Source organism: Pseudopodoces humilis, chromosome 4 (genome assembly GCF_049639895.1).
Source record: "Pseudopodoces humilis isolate 2021_Gansu_Grassland_sample_001 chromosome 4, ASM4963989v1, whole genome shotgun sequence".
Classification (NCBI taxonomy): domain Eukaryota; kingdom Metazoa; phylum Chordata; class Aves; order Passeriformes; family Paridae; genus Pseudopodoces; species Pseudopodoces humilis.
The window spans coordinates 31,713,161-31,728,982 of NC_142203.1; the positions used below are offsets into that span (position 1 = coordinate 31,713,161).

Consider the following 15,822-nt stretch of genomic DNA (forward strand, 5'->3'; position numbering starts at 1 on the left):
TATGGATTTGACTCTCACCCTGAAAGACTAACAAAAACAAGCAAGTATCAGCTAACAGATTTTTCTAATAGCCAGTCTAACTCTTCCTTGCTGCAGTTCTGCAGATGACTTCTTTAACTTTTTCTCAGTGAACAGAGAGAAAACTATCTATAGTCTCTTCAAAATTTCCGTATCTGCAGGAGAACTATTGTCCTATATCTGTCATAGCGTTTCTGATCGAAGTAAACAGATTTTCATCTCACTTTCATTATCACATATTTTTTAAACCTCTTCATTATTTTTCTTCTACTCTGGAAATTCTCTAATCTGTTTTCCTTCTCCAGAGATTAATCTAGCTCTCTAGACAGTATTTCTGCAGTGTTGAATGAAGTGGAAACACTCTAGACAGCTGTTTCCTTAATGCTTCCCAGGAGGAGGGGATTTGGGGTTTTCTCTAGTAATACCTTAATTCTGGACTTTTTTTTTTATCTATTTAAAACCCCAGATATTGTTGTTCAGCTCTGCTATCTTACTAGATTTTCCCTGTTATGTCTTTGATAATTTTCAAGGTAATACTTTCTAATTACCCAGATTAAATTCCATTTTGTTAGCTTCCAAAGTTCCCCATGATCTATCTTCCAAACCCTAACCACAAGATATCCAGAGGAGGCCTGGAGAGACCTAGATTGTTTAAGTGTTCTTTACTTCAGCTTTGCTGCATACTGTCTATTCCTTTTCAACGTCTAAAAAGGAGGCATACAGCTTGGTCCATATTACTGTAGTTTGTAAGAACATGCTGAAATTCAGTTAGATCACCAGCCTCCTCTTAGTAAGAAAAATAGATTGATTTAATGCAGTTGGCCCTTCACAAATCTGTGCCAGAGGTTTCACCCCGTTTTCTTTGAAGATAGGCTGATGGGTCTATAATTTCACCTTTAAATGGAGTCAGAGTTCTCTTTGATCACCCCTAATTCACCATGCCCTTCCCTCTTCTCTACAAGCTCTCACAGATAATTGTTAATGCTTCAGAGGGTATTTCGGCCAGTCCTTTTAGTTCTCAAGAGTAAATTTCATCAGCTCTGCTGAGTAGAATCTGTCTTATCTACATTTCCTTAACCTGTTTGTCCCCTGCTCTGCCATGGACTCCTGCCACTGTGTGAGAATGAGTTGCAAAGAGGAGGTGCACAGGGTGCAGAATACTACAGCTCTCTGCACGCTGTTGTTTTTTTTCCCTTCCACAGCAAGTGATGGATCAGTCTGATCCTTTGTCTTTTCCTTGTCCCCTGGTATTTATAAAACCCCTTTTTGTTGTCTTTTATGTCTTTGATAATTATCACTCATTCTGGACTTAGGCTTTTCAGTATCATCCCTTTTGTTTTGTGCTGGGGGCAATACTGAGGACTGAGGACTCAAGACATGGATAAAGACCAGATCAGAAGAGTAATGGATATTCTGAATTTTTAAAATCTGGTTGAAAGAGAGGGTATGTAGGATGGTGTAGTCATGCAACACAGACCTTCACAGAGCCACTACAGGCAAGGATCTACATGCCAGGGGAGCCCTCTGTGGTTATTCTCTTCCCAAGAGACCCTCTGGAACATGTCTGCAGACCTGCTCCTTTAAGAATCATGTCCTTGTCTGGCTCATTACTCCTTTAATTTTCTCAAACTTGTTGGAATAAAGAAATTCTCTTTTCTTTGTCCCTTTTGCTCTTGGAGTTTCAATGAATCTCCTCCTACAAGCCCATTAAAGAAATTCTCTCCAGTGGTTTCTTCCAATGCTAGAAGCAAACTCTTGTCCTTTCTGCATCTCAGGAGACTGCACAATTGTTATGTCAGGCCACCACTGCTGTTACAAGATATCTAGGTAAGGTAACAGCTAACTCTATTTATGTGGTGAGCTGCCTCATTTTGACAGGTGCCCTAGAAAAGCCCCATTGTCCTGACTGCCCAGTTTTTGGATACAGCTAATGTGACACTTTTGCTTCTTTTCCTTCTGCCTTTATTCTAAGACATGCAACACTCTGCCTCTCACTTCTTTAAGGACATTGCCTCATGCAAGAAGCCTGCCCAGGTGCAGGCTGACTGTAACTACAAGGAACTGAGATATTAGTCAAGGGTATACACTTCACTCAGATGTAGGAACTTAATTCAGCCAAAAATTTATTTTTATGTTGACAGCTATATCTTTACTCACACATCAGCTTGCTTTTTCTTTGTTTTGTTTTCTGTTTTGTTTATATTGTATTACAGTGCAGATGAAAGATTTGATGCAACATTTCACACAAATGTGCTGGTGAACTACTCTGGATCCTGCCAATATATTCCTCCAGGTAGGGCAAAAAGGGTATTTGTTTACTTTAAATCAAATCATTTCAAGTAGGTTTTCTTAATGAATGAAACCAAGGTGTTTAAAAGCCATCTGTGGAAATTTTGCAGCCCATCTAATAATGGGATAAACAGATGGATAATAATGGATAAACAGATCCACTAAGAAAATTTAAGTCCATTATCAGTGCTATTTACACTTTATAAATCAGTAAAATGCTCTGCTGACCAGTTTGCTCAGAACATCCAGAGGCCCACCTGAAGTGTCATCCAAAGTAAGGTGGTGTGCACCATGTCATCATGTTTCATGTGCAGTCCAGCTAGGTCTCTGTTGTGAGGAGAGGTGTGTGAGCAGATGAGACCCCATGAGCAGCACTCACTCAGCATTGAAAACCTTCCTGCTAGGCTAAAGCTAAAAATAGAGGTGAAAAGACAAACTGGTATTAGTCTCAGCCAGTTGGGCCCCAGTCTTTTTTCACTTGTCTTGATTCCCTGGTGTACTCTTGCCTGTCAGAGCAAGCAACACTGCCTGTAATCTGCTAGGGCCAGCAGGCACTGGGAGACAGGCTGGGCTGCTCCTGGGTGGCCACAACATCCCAGCAAGGATGTCCCTACCTCAAGGATGCAGTGAGAAAGATCTTCACTGTGGAGGAAGGAAGGTTATTCCACTCGTGGCAGCATCTTCCACCTGCAGTACTTGTTTGATTGTGTTGTATCACACAGAATTTTTGAAGAGGAAACTTGCTCACAATCAGAGACAGATAAGGGTAAGATGGAATGCACCCTGCACATGCTTGATCATGACTATGACTATGCTCTATCTACAGGCATTTTGAAAAGCACATGTTACATTGATGTCCGCTGGTTTCCCTTTGATGTGCAGAAGTGTGATTTGAAGTTTGGCTCCTGGACTCACAGTGGCTGGTTGATTGACCTGCAGATGCTCGAGGCTGATATTTCCAACTACATCTCAAATGGAGAATGGGATTTAGTGGGTAAGTTGGCCAAACTTTGAATTTTCAATAGTCTAATTTTCAAAGGCTAACCTCAGAAATATAGAAATAATCAATCAATTGGACATAGAATACAGGTATTAAAAATATAGATCTAAGAAGAAGCAAAAAAAAGAGGGGAAAAAAATCACATATCAGAGACAGCCTTTCAGCAACGTTCATTGAACTGTGTCTGAAAACACTGTGCTCTGAAGCAATTGCTTGACACTGAGTACATAAATGAAAGCTACTAGTCCTGACACATCTGAGCAGTTTGTCAGTACTAAACTTGGATGTGTCTCATGTAGGTGCATGGAACACTACTCTCACATTTACTCTGATTCATCAGCAAAACTGATTGGTGTGAAAAGTATCTCAGCAAAACTTTTACATAAATGGATCTTTCTCAGCCAGAAAAGCATCAAAGTGACTACCAGTTTACAGAATCCACAGATCAGTATGCCTCTCTTCTATGCTTTGGAAGATACCTGTGTTTTCAAAAGAACTTATGACCAGAACTAGTTAATCAGAGTGAGCTTCTAGTGAGTTATTTTGAACTCATTTATGTAGCTGTAAGTCACAAGCAATGTTACGGAAATCGATGGAACTTAGACAACTGCAATGAGAGGTTATAAAAAAGACATTTTATCTTCCAGTCTGGATACACAGACGAGGAAATAAGTGCCCTGACCAACTGCATGCAATATTTTTACCATTCAGGGCATCTGAGAAATTATATTCAGTTTAATGAGAAGGCAAAAGACTCCATAGTGAAGTTCTCCTAAAGTCTAGCTATTTCAGAGCAATTCTCCCTGTCCAGTGCTCCTTTACAGTGGGTATTTTTGCGCAATAATTTTGCATATTTGATTAAGATTTTGTGGTTTATCTGCCTTCCACCCTGACCACGGGAGTACAAAACAGGGACTTATTTAGCTCATACAGCAAAAACATTAAGTAGCACCTCAGGCAAGCCATGGCTGTGTCTTTTAAGAAAACTTTGCTAAGCCTCTGCCAAAATGCACACTTTGTCACATCATCTGTCATGTCCAGAGAAACAAAAGAGAAGTGAGCAATTTTGGCATGGAGTATACAAGGTACTGAGTTCTTCCAGCTCTCCTGACATTTCCAGTGCTCTTGCAGTCCCCATCACACAGCATGTCAGGCAATTTGCTGCAGCAGGATCACCATGGGCAGCCCTGCAGTACATCCCTATTGGACAGTTATGTCTCTTAACCTTCAGATATGACAGACTTTGAGCTTTACTTGGCATCCTTTTTGAAAAGTAAGCCATACCCTGTCTGTTTTTCCTGATAAAAAAAGAGCAAATAGAGGATCACAGAAAAGTAAGAAGCAGTGATACTTGTCACGCAGATAATCTGCTGCATGTGCTAGTGAATATCACATCAATACTATGTGACCATTCACAGAATGTAGGAATGTGCAGAATGCACATCTTTCTTGCTGAGGTTTTGTTCTGGCCCAGATGAGCTTTAGTATGATGAGCTTTAGATGAGCTAAGGTAGGTTCAAGTGACTCAGAAGGCATGAAAGTAAACCCTAGAAAGCACAGAAGGTGGATTAAGAACAGCAGAGGTAACACACATTGGCTCATAAACCATCACATCTTGGTCCAGTCCAGGGAGGTAACTGGGAGTCCTGCACCTCTCCCCACTGCTCTGATCACCCTCTCTGTAGGTGTCCCAGGGAAGAGGAATGAGATGTATTATGAATGCTGCAAAGAACCATACCCAGATGTGACGTACACCATCACCATGCGTCGACGCACCCTCTATTATGGCTTGAACTTACTCATTCCCTGTGTTCTCATATCTGGCTTAGCACTGCTTGTATTCCTTTTGCCGGCTGATTCTGGGGAGAAGATTTCTTTAGGTAAGTGCTGAAATATTCATTTATTTCGTAAGCATCCTATAAAATAGGAAAATAAATACTGCATGGTGCTATAGTGCTTGATGAATAAAAGTTTCACTAGAAGAGCAATAGAAGTACTTTTCTGGTTGCAGGAACAAGAATAACAGCTTTCTGTATGGCATTCACACATCCTGTGCTACACGTATAACAACTCTTGGACTGGGGGAAAGCTGAACTTGTTGCTGGCACAAGCAGTAGTGATAGTAGTCTGTCATGCTCTTTAGTACATCTCAATGCATTTCACAACTCATTGTGACTGTCTTTTTCAGAACATACTGAACATACATTATGGAACATACTAGGAAACAAAGAGTGAAGGGCTGTGGACAGCAGCAGCTGGGCACCAGATTTTCACCTTCAAAGTTCAGCTCCCAAAACATCTTGCCATGAGTCCCCTATGAATACAGCCATGGAAGAGCTAAATGAGATTTGCTATTGTGTGTGTTGATAAAAATGGGAAGGGTTCTTCCAAGAGAAGATAGGGGACAGCTGTAAATACATCAGACTGGCCCAGATGAGATCTTACAAGTTAATTGTCCATGATTCTGTCTCAGGAAAGAGACTTCTAAGTTGATGAAGTGTCTTCAGTGGGTTTTTTTTGGTTAAAAAATAAAAGGTATCTGAGCAGCCTGCCTTACAAGAAGTAAAACACAGGCTATCAGGGGTACAATTACTGTCTATGAAATATAGGATGCACATAAGGAAAATAATTTTTTGAGCTGAAGTACTATGTTGACACAAAAATAGGAGCTAATGTTCATGCATTGACCTTTTGATTTCTCAGTACCAGGATGGATAGGTTTAGCAATAGCCTTTCCAGATAGAGCAAAGAGCTTCTTTTATAACAGACTACATGTTTTTGAGGGGTGTTATATAATATGTGATAGCAAAACCTAGGCTGCTGTCTGTGTAAGTCTCTCCCTTAACAACCATTTGAGCTTTGTGCAATGTTTTGGAAAAGCGCTATAGTTAACCAGTTTTGCAAGCTTCGTTTCACTCAGCAAAAAAGATTTTTCCATTACTTTGAGAGAAGCAAGGGTTTGTGTGTATTAGAGAAAAGTGAAAAGAGAGCATATAGAGTTGCATCTAAAAACGCTTGCACTTTGTGGAAGCTCTAATCTTCACTGATATACATGAAATCATGGGTTTGGCCTAGCCATATATCAGGACAAAGCTATATTTAACAGCAAAGACATCAGAGGAGCAGCTGCAGAGTTCATTTTCCTCATTCTTCCCAAATATGTTCACTCCCTCCAGGTATCACTGTCCTTCTTTCCTTGACTGTATTCATGCTGCTTGTGGCTGAGATCATGCCTGCAACCTCTGACTCTGTCCCACTAATAGGTAAGTCGATTTTCACTGCTTTGTGCACCATGTATGATGCCTCTCAAGAGCTGTTCAAAGCAAATTTGAAGACTGACTACTCTTGGTACTCCAGTTTTGCATTCAGCAATGTCAGGAATGTCAGCCTGGACTTCACCATGTGCATGTATGAAAAGGACCTACATGACCCATAAAAAGGCACTGGAAATACTAGATAAGCAGGTAACTGCAAGGATTGAGAGGACACAGAATCAACACTGCAGAAAATTAATCCTTCTTCTTCTGCATCACCCTGCCTCCCTGCTATTACACAAATCCTTCCCACATTCCCTTTTCTCTCTATCTGAAGAGCAATTCAGGAAACAACAGTCAAAATTCAAGTATGTCACTGGAGCATTTTTCATATGTACTGAAAACTATGGAACAGATCGTCATCTTGGGATTGTGAGCCAGAGAGACATTGTTACAGTCTCTGTTTTTACAGAACCACCCCTTTACCTTGGTCTCTAAGGGCCTTATTCTAGGGTAGAGAAAAGAAAGTGTTGTCCTATTTTAAAAAATAAAAAAGAATGAACACTACCTGAAAGACCTGTGAGTACAAATCATGACTAACGTACATGTTCTAGACACCATTTGTACTCAAAGCATTTACTCAGACAGCTTCATTATTTCTCTTCAAGGCTTTAAGCCTGACTCTGGGGAAGGAGGATAAGCATGCAACAGTAAGGACAGTGGCACCCACAGGCAAGAGTTCCTAAAAACCTCCGAAAAACATACACATCTTCACGAAAATCAGCTGGACTTTTGGCTTCAAGTCATACAGGAGCTTCCAAAAAGCAATAAAACCTCTTTCTGAACATATACCTAGAACACTGGAGGCAGACGCAATTCTAAGAGAAACTTGTGTAAGGAGGAGACACAAGACATCTTGAATCACTGTTGACATAACTTTGCTCTGTATAATACATAACAAATCCCATTTAGAATTTAAGGGGGTACATTTGCCTATGGCCAGTCCATTAGCTTTAACCTGAACAGTTTCTACTAATACAGTCTTCTATTATAAAAGGTAGGATTTGTACCAAGAAAAGCTATGAATAATTATGTATTTTTACAGACTTTGATGCTGCAATAACACTATTTCTGCTTATCAGAGAATTCCTAAAGTTTTAGTGATATCCACTACTCTCTCATTCTCTGGAAATATTTTGTTATTGAAGACAATCATGTTGGTCAGACATGATTTATTCTTATTAAATGTTGGATGGCTGTTCCCAGTCCCAGCCCTCTTCTTCAGCTGTCTAGAAGTGTTCCCTGAGGACTTCCTGCCTGATTTATCCAGGTACAGAGTCAGAATGACAAAGCTGTTGTTCTGTGGATTATCCTTTTAAACTTTTTAGAGGTGGATGCATCATCTGTCCATCTCCTTGGTCTTGCAATGATACCTTTAGGACTCTTGATGATCCCATGGATTTGGGCAGTTCAGATCTCACAATCAATCCGTGAGTCCTTCCTTACCTATTTCTGGTCATGTTCATCATCCTTGAACCATCTTTAAACACAGAGATGTCAGAGACCTTGATGGTGCAAACTGAGGCAAAGTACATACTGCCTTGACCTTATCACTGTTCACTGTCACTAAATCATCCCCTCTTTTCAGCAGCAAGTCCATGTTTGCCTTGTTCAGCTGTTTGTGTAGTGTTTGTGTAGTGATAGAAACTCTTCCAAATCCAATTCCAAATCAAGTTGCCCTTGATTCCCTCACCAGTCTCAATTACTGAGTTTTAACATTTCTGATACCAACAATAAGGACCAGACAATGCTTCCAAATTTTCATTTTGTAGCCCGTCTCTGCTTCCCACAGCCCTCTCTCTTCTTCACTGAAGCCCTAAAATGAGTTCACAGTTTAGCCACACTCATCTACTAGTATGCTTACCTATTTCTTGCATTTTGAAGCCCTTGCAGTTTTCCTGTGCTGCTTTATCTTTCAGATTATCCCTGGTGGGATTCCAGCTACTAGTTCCCCCCAAAAATGAAAAGTCTGTTAACCTGAAGTCCAAGGTCTATGCTCTGTTGTTCTTAGTCCTCACTCTGTTTATGGTCCTGAGCGTCACAACTTCACAATAATGCCAGCCTAGGTTGTCACTGATTATCATGTTCCCAAACAGTTCTTCATTGTTAGTGAAGCACACTGTGCACCACCCCTAATTATACGTTATATATGTACTGCCTTTTCAGCAGTCATCAGGGTAGATCAAACTCCTGGTGACAATGAGGGTTTGTAATACAAAGGTTTCCCTGAATTGTTTTAAGAAGTCTCCACTATCTTTGGATGGTCTGTCATGCACTCCTACCACAGAATTACACCTGTTGGCCTCTTCACTGAAGCTGATCAACAGACTGTCCAGCACCACTTGCCCATCCAGACAGAGGCCTCTCACATCCAAGTGGATCCTTCACATAACTGCTCCTGAAGAGCTTCTGGTAGTGAGAAATGTCCCCCAACATCTCAATTTTCTAGGAACATTATTTTTCCGTGACTATGTGCAGTTTCAATTGGTCCTGCATATTCCCCAGATTTAATACATTTGCTCACTGTGGAGGTGAGCTCCTCCACCTTGTTTCACCATTCTTGAGGTCTTTCCTGCTCTGACTACCCAATAGCACTTTTTTTCACCCTTGTCTGCTACTTCTGCATTTACATTTAGGTTGTAATCTCCATTCCACGGTATTTCTAGTTTAAAACCCTGTCCTTGACTCCTTGCTCCACTCCAAATTTGCAGGGAGACTGCTTATCCATTTGCTTTCTGCACCCAAACAGCCCTTGTTCAGCAAGTGCTCAAAGCTGGGCTGTGTGCTTTTACATGATCTTGGGTTCTGAAAAACCTTATCCTTACTCTAATAAAGGAACATAGCATCTTTTCCTCAATGGTCTTACAGGGGATCTCAAATGGGATATTTTAGCTGCTGAACTGAATATGCCAGGCCATGATCACAGTTTTTCAGTGTGATCTCTGGTTCAGTTAAAATCCTCGGAATTAATATGAGGAGAAGGAGTACATTTGGAAAGCTCATTCAGGTTCTGAAGAATCAGCATGGTTTGCAGCAGGTTACAGGAATAAACAAATTTTCTAAAGTATGTGGTTTGTGCAGGATGCAGATCATTTGATCTTGAAGTAGAAAGATCCCTTGCTGATCTGCTGAAGAGCCACTGTTATTGGTCCTCATCCATGTAGGTGCAGAGATACTTTGAAAATGTGACTTTAAAATCTGCATCTACATGCTTTAAAAATCTGCATTATATTCTTAGGGCCTGATTTTTTAGAAACAAACATGCATCCACACCTCTCTGGATCTGCACCCTCATAGCCTTTGCTATTTCAAAGCTACTCATGTCTAACATGCTGTACTTTCTTCTCCTTCTGACCTTGGCTTTAACTATTGAACTCTAATAATACGGGAAAATATCACAGCTGCTGTTGGAGTGTCCTTATTGAGGTAGTAAGGGAGAACTGGTCTCATATGACACCAAGAAAACCATTAGCTTTTGCAATCTGGAACAAATTTACAGAGTAATGTGGAAATCATACCTTAGTTTCTCTTAGTTAAGGGGAACATCAAATTATAACAAAGCACCTCTCAGATTAAATAATCAGAAGGATGAAAGTGGGACAAGACAGTTCCTTTTTTGTACCCTTGCAAAGTGGGTCACCCCTTCCTTGTTATGTGCTCTGCATTCTCTCTGTTTATAAAGCTGCCCAAAACAGAGACTCTCTTACCCCACACATCCAACTTCCCCAGACAAGAGATTCCCATTTCTCAGTAGCCTACCAACCATCATGTTAATAAATGATAAAAACGAGTCAATTTATTTTTCTGTAAAGAGCAAGTGACAAGACTTGGCCTAGGAATCAGCAGCAGGCTGCTCAGCAACTTTGAGCACCAGGACCCTGCTGCTCCTGCCACAGGGTTATGGGTAGAGCTTTCCTTTCCACAGTGAGCAATCCACTTTCTGTGCCAAGAAATGTTCCAGATGGACAGGCTGGCCCTGTGCTCTCCCTCAGCTTTCTTGGGGTTTGCATTCACATTAGTAGCTAGCTGCTCCTTGTCTAGCAGCATATCAGCTCCCATCCTTCTCTACCTCCCTTTTGCGGAAAATATTTATTTTAAAAACCCAGTTTTCAACCGCATACATCTATGCAAAGAAAGGCACCACAATATTTCAAAAGTGGAATCCTGCCCTTCCACAGAGATGCCAGTGAAAGGAAAAGGCTGAACCAGGGAACAATGCCTCTGTTTCTGTTTAAAACATTAATCACCCATAGCACAGAAATAAACTCAATCATTTAAATCAAAAGAGTTGAAGTCACATGACATCTAGAAACTCAACAGTTTGGCTAGAATCCAGCACAAGTCAACTTTATGGACAAGGATTCTTTCTCTGCAAAGTACTTAAAGTCCCTACTGGTATTTAAAACCTCTAGAGTGTAGCTCCTAAGAGACTTTCAGACCATGGCTATGCAGTAGCAACTGTGTCCTAAACTTACCCTTCCTACTGTAGCTTAATCATGCTTTGTGGGAAGTACATCTTGCTGCAGTCATAATTTTACTTACTTTTAATTTTTCTCTTTAAATTTACTTTTACTAAGAGTCTTTGTAAGTAGAAAACTGGAGTTTGTTATTTGAGGAAAGTATGTACAGAAATGCAGAGAACTCCAGATGTGTTACACAACTGAATTACTGGTCTGACTGTGCTAATCACTGGGTAAAATCATAAACCCTGCATGATACAGCTCAGGTAAAAGACAACTTGTTTTTTTCTCTTTCTAAAAACCTATGTGATTATGCAGATTTGTTTTGAATTATAAATGACATTAATTTAATGTGGATTTCATGCACCTTCCAGTCCCTATTATTGCACGCATCCAGTGCATTACATAGGAAGACGTAACCATTTCCTGGTTCAGCAATTAAATCAAAATTAAACAAATACTGTTATTAACAAATACTGTTGTTTTAATTAGAACCTTTGAAAAAGTTCAGGCTCTGCCTTTTGAAATTAAAGGACTAGGCAATTAATCTGAAAATTAAATTTGAAGTATTTAGCTCTACACTGTAAGGACTATTTTTTTTTTTATGAAGACATTGGGATCCATGTTAGGTGAAAATTGAACCCGATTATATTAGAGGTTATTTCAAACCTAAATGATTCTATTATTTTAGGTAAATAATAGTGGACAAGGATTTGGTTTTGGTAATGGTTACATGGCCATTTCTCAGGAAAGGATGAGTTCCTTTCTTGGCAATAGACATATGCCTGAATTCCTTTAAAGTCTTCATATCCTTGATCTCTTTCATTAAACTGTGTTTTCTATCCAAAAGCAACCTTATAATTAAGGAAATCATGCATTACAAGGTCACTAAGGAACAAAGTCCTGAAAGTCAATGCAGATTCCTAACTAAAACACTTACCTTTAGCTGGAGCCTCCTTAAGATTACAGAGTTGGTGGTCATGTGGTCCCACTTCCAGCGGTACCAAATAAAGCAGTGACCAGAATCAAATCTATCATTCACAGCTGTAGGAAAGTCTTCAATAATGCCTCAGGAAAACTTGCTAGTTTGGACTCACAGACATAAAAAAAAATAATCTCCAAATTTAATATTTAGTTCCTACCAAAATCAGCCAGTTTTTCAGAAAGATGGATCAATCCACAGCCAATGTTAAGGCTGTGCAGAACTTACTTCACCCACCTCTGTTTTCCTGTGCTGCAGTCCCACCATTGTAAGGATAGGGTGACACTGTGCAGAGGCAGACCCTAAAATGCCTGCTCTGAAAACCTCACACAGCTCTTTGCACTTGTATTGACCTGAAGTTATGCAGGCTTTGAGTTCAGGCCCAGGTAGCACAGAAAGTAGAGACACACAGAAAAACAGCCAGCAGCACCCATGGCTGGACTCCTTCAGCATTAGACCAACGCTGCAATAGGCTCTGACTTAGCAGCTCTCTGTTCATCCTGGCCCGTGCTCTGAGGAAGTACCACTTCCAAGGTACTTTGTCAAAGCAGATAAAGCATGCTTCTGCCCAAAAGCCAAATCTTGAAATGAGATGTTCAGATGTCTCAGGCCATTCAGATGATTTGTTTCTTCTGTAAACACTTTTTATACCATGCAATTTGAGGCTTCCCCTTGCACAGGAGAAGTGGTTAATAATTTTTGATTGTTTTCCGTGCCAAAATAATTCCAAAGTGCTGAAAATCTTTATTTTCCACTAGCTGTCTCCAAAATAACTCCACTGATTTTGGATCAAGAGGGATTTTTTTGCTTAAAAATGAGTTTTTAGCAGAAAGTGGGGATCACCAGGAAGCTGGTATGTAGACAGTGTTTGAAAGAGGAACATGAGCTTCATAATATGAGGAACTGGCACTTCCTATGATTAACATCATGCTTGACATTTTGGCTGGATGTATCAATAAAAATCAATAAAAATAAAATTATCTCCAATTAGCAAAACTGCATCTTATTTTGCCAACCTCCTCTGCTTTTTTAAAAGCAACAACTTGCTGCTTAGGGCTTCATTATGATGATGTTTTCCAGCTGTGTCCCCTCCTTGCTGTTCCTTTCCACACCTACGCCTTTTCAGTAAGCATGAACACTTTGCACTGTAGTTAGTACTTTTGCAGCAGATGCTTGGGGTGATTTCTTGCATTTATTCATACAGCAAATGAGACTGGAAATTACCAGGACAGGGAAGCAATGTAGTGCTTTGTCACCTTCGGGAGTTACAGATTGTTTTATGTTATGAACATAAGGCATTTGTTGTTCTGACTAGAGAGAAAATTAGATTAATCCCTATTATGTTTTTTGTTATCTTCGAGTATGTTCTCAGCTGATGCCATCTCTTTACTCTGTCCCTTTTTGAGCTTTTGGAGGGCTTTTATCCCCTATCCTTTCATGGTCCTGCCTGGTACCTTGTCAGAGTCAGGACCCTGTTCAATCTCTTTCATGAAACAGAAATTCTCCTTCATGGCAGCCCTTACAGTTTCATTCCCCGTGATCAGTGATGCTTTTCCCAAAGCCAAGAGTCTTGGATGCTTTATCTTTACAGAAAAATACTATCAAATGAAATAATAGAAGGGTTTTACTTTTCAAACTCCCACTTCTATTCTTCAAAAGCATATGGAAGAAGAGTTTCAAAACACAAGTACCATAATCCTTTGTCTGCTTCTGTATTTATTTGCTGTCTCTGTACAACAGTAAAAGTAAAAAGGAAAAGCCATTGCCCCTTGTAGACTGTCACAGCATCTGCCCAGCACCAGGCCTGGTCCCTACCATAGGAGAAAAGAAGGGTGGTTGGAAGCCCCTCTGCCAGTATCTGAGGTTTTCACCAACCTCCAAAGTATTTACTTCTTTCACCTGGACCATTTCCAGAAGGAGGAGCAGTGAATATCTCATTCTGAGCTCACAAAAAGCACAAAACATTTAGCCCTGAATGACTGAAATTACTGGACTTAGAGTGGCTCTAACCCAGTTATTCACTCCACATGCAAAACCTGATATTTTCTGAAAAGATAGAATAGAAACAGGAACACCAGTGGGAAGCATTCAGCATCCAACTTGATCAATGTGAATACCTGAGCACAACACTTTCCTCCTTCCCCTAGTATTTCACTGCAACAAGACTGTATCTGGTCACAGTGCAGATGCTCTGTTTTTCTTGTGATTAACTGTGTTAACAAATCTGGGTCATATGATAACTGCTAGCATGATATGATATATATTATATGATATAATATGATATATGATATATCACTGTTCAGTGACAAAATCAAGGTAAAACATCTATCTTACCTATCTGTTTTGTTTACCCTCTCCTTAATCAGCCCTTGAAGTTAATCCAGTTCCACTTCAGCAGTATGTCTTCCAAAACATCTCTGAAATAGTCCTAAGGTGCTTCTCTAACATCAGATGACACAAAACATTCAAAAATGGTGCTGAATGCTCTTCAAATTATGAATTGCAAATCATTGCTATCCTTTTGATATAGGTGACATCAGAGTATGCTTGCAAAGAACAAATAGCTGTTCTCACTGACTTTTTAGAAGACCTTCTGACTATCTATGGTTTTATTAGATCCATATTTGTTATGACAACAGCACCTGATCATCTTCTGATTGTCCTGGGACAGATGACAATTCCTAGATGTTAAAACTGCTGTCCAGATAGTATGTTACATAATGCCTCTGGCAAAGAAAAGGAAGAAAATCAATTGTACAAGAGCAAATATTTCATACTTCTTGAAGATCAATCAGGCATCCAAACCAGCAGTTTTGTTTGCTCACCTCTGCTGAAGAAAACATCATACAGGTTTTAAAATGTATGAGGAGCACTTAGAAGTGACTGATACAGACCTCAGTATCCCAGAAGAATGTTGCTGTGTAAGTAAGTGATATTGAGAGGCTCCAAACACATGCTCCAAACACTGGTGCATTTTTCTGGCCTGGGGCAGGTACCCAGAGCAGAGTGCAAATGAGCTACTTCCTCTCCAGAATGTGCCAGTCACATCTGAGCTCTGCCTCAGAGCGGTTGAATTATCAGCAATCAGATTCCTGGTCTTTCACATTCACCCCGATTTGGGATTGCTGCTCCTGACACTTCGAACAGTGAAGGGAATTGTTAAAGATTCCAAGCTGATCTAGTAACTAGGAGTTACAAGTAGGACATAGAGAGATGTTTAGTAGGAGTTTTCCTCCTGCAGTTTAAGTAAAAGGGGCTGAACTTCTTTGTAAAATCAGATTTGCCTTTACCTCTGTCAGCAGACACATGGGCGTAGGACTTTGTGGGAGCAACATCTTCAAAGCACTAAATGAATAAATAGGATTTAGGATGGTTCCTAAAATACTGCCAGAAAAGGTCTGGTGGCTAGGTCAAGGTTGTTGCTTGGGAGACCAAAGCTCATTACTTGTCTCCCCCATGCCCCACCTCACCAGAGAGCATGCTATTTTTGTGCTCAGCAACATCAGTGGAGACCCAGAAATAGAGCTTGCTAATTCAGGGCAGGGTGGGGCTAGGGTAGATTGAGTGAAGATTAAAGCCTGTGTCTCCAAGGAGGTATTATCCATGAGCACTGTAGTTTGATCCTTTCAGCAGCAAGGCTTCTCTGCTCATAGGGTTGCTGGACAGGTCCAAGTCACAGTCATAATCAGAGAGGATGCTAGAGGATGTTGCATTCTATTGTGGGGAACTACTTTTAATAATGGATGGTTGGGAAGGAAA

The 15,822-nt window shown here is 40.3% G+C and overlaps 1 protein-coding gene across 1 annotated transcript in view; it reads left to right on the forward strand.

The window, feature by feature from the left end:
• Positions 1-15,822, forward strand: part of LOC102107326 (neuronal acetylcholine receptor subunit alpha-7-like) — a 56,913-nt gene that overhangs the window by 31,431 nt on the left and 9,660 nt on the right. The window contains exons 5-8 of the mRNA XM_005532411.2: positions 2,232-2,311; positions 3,134-3,301; positions 4,993-5,187; positions 6,484-6,570. Of these exons, the coding sequence (XP_005532468.1) occupies positions 2,232-2,311; positions 3,134-3,301; positions 4,993-5,187; positions 6,484-6,570 (530 nt within the window). The remainder of the gene's footprint in view (positions 1-2,231; positions 2,312-3,133; positions 3,302-4,992; positions 5,188-6,483; positions 6,571-15,822) is intronic.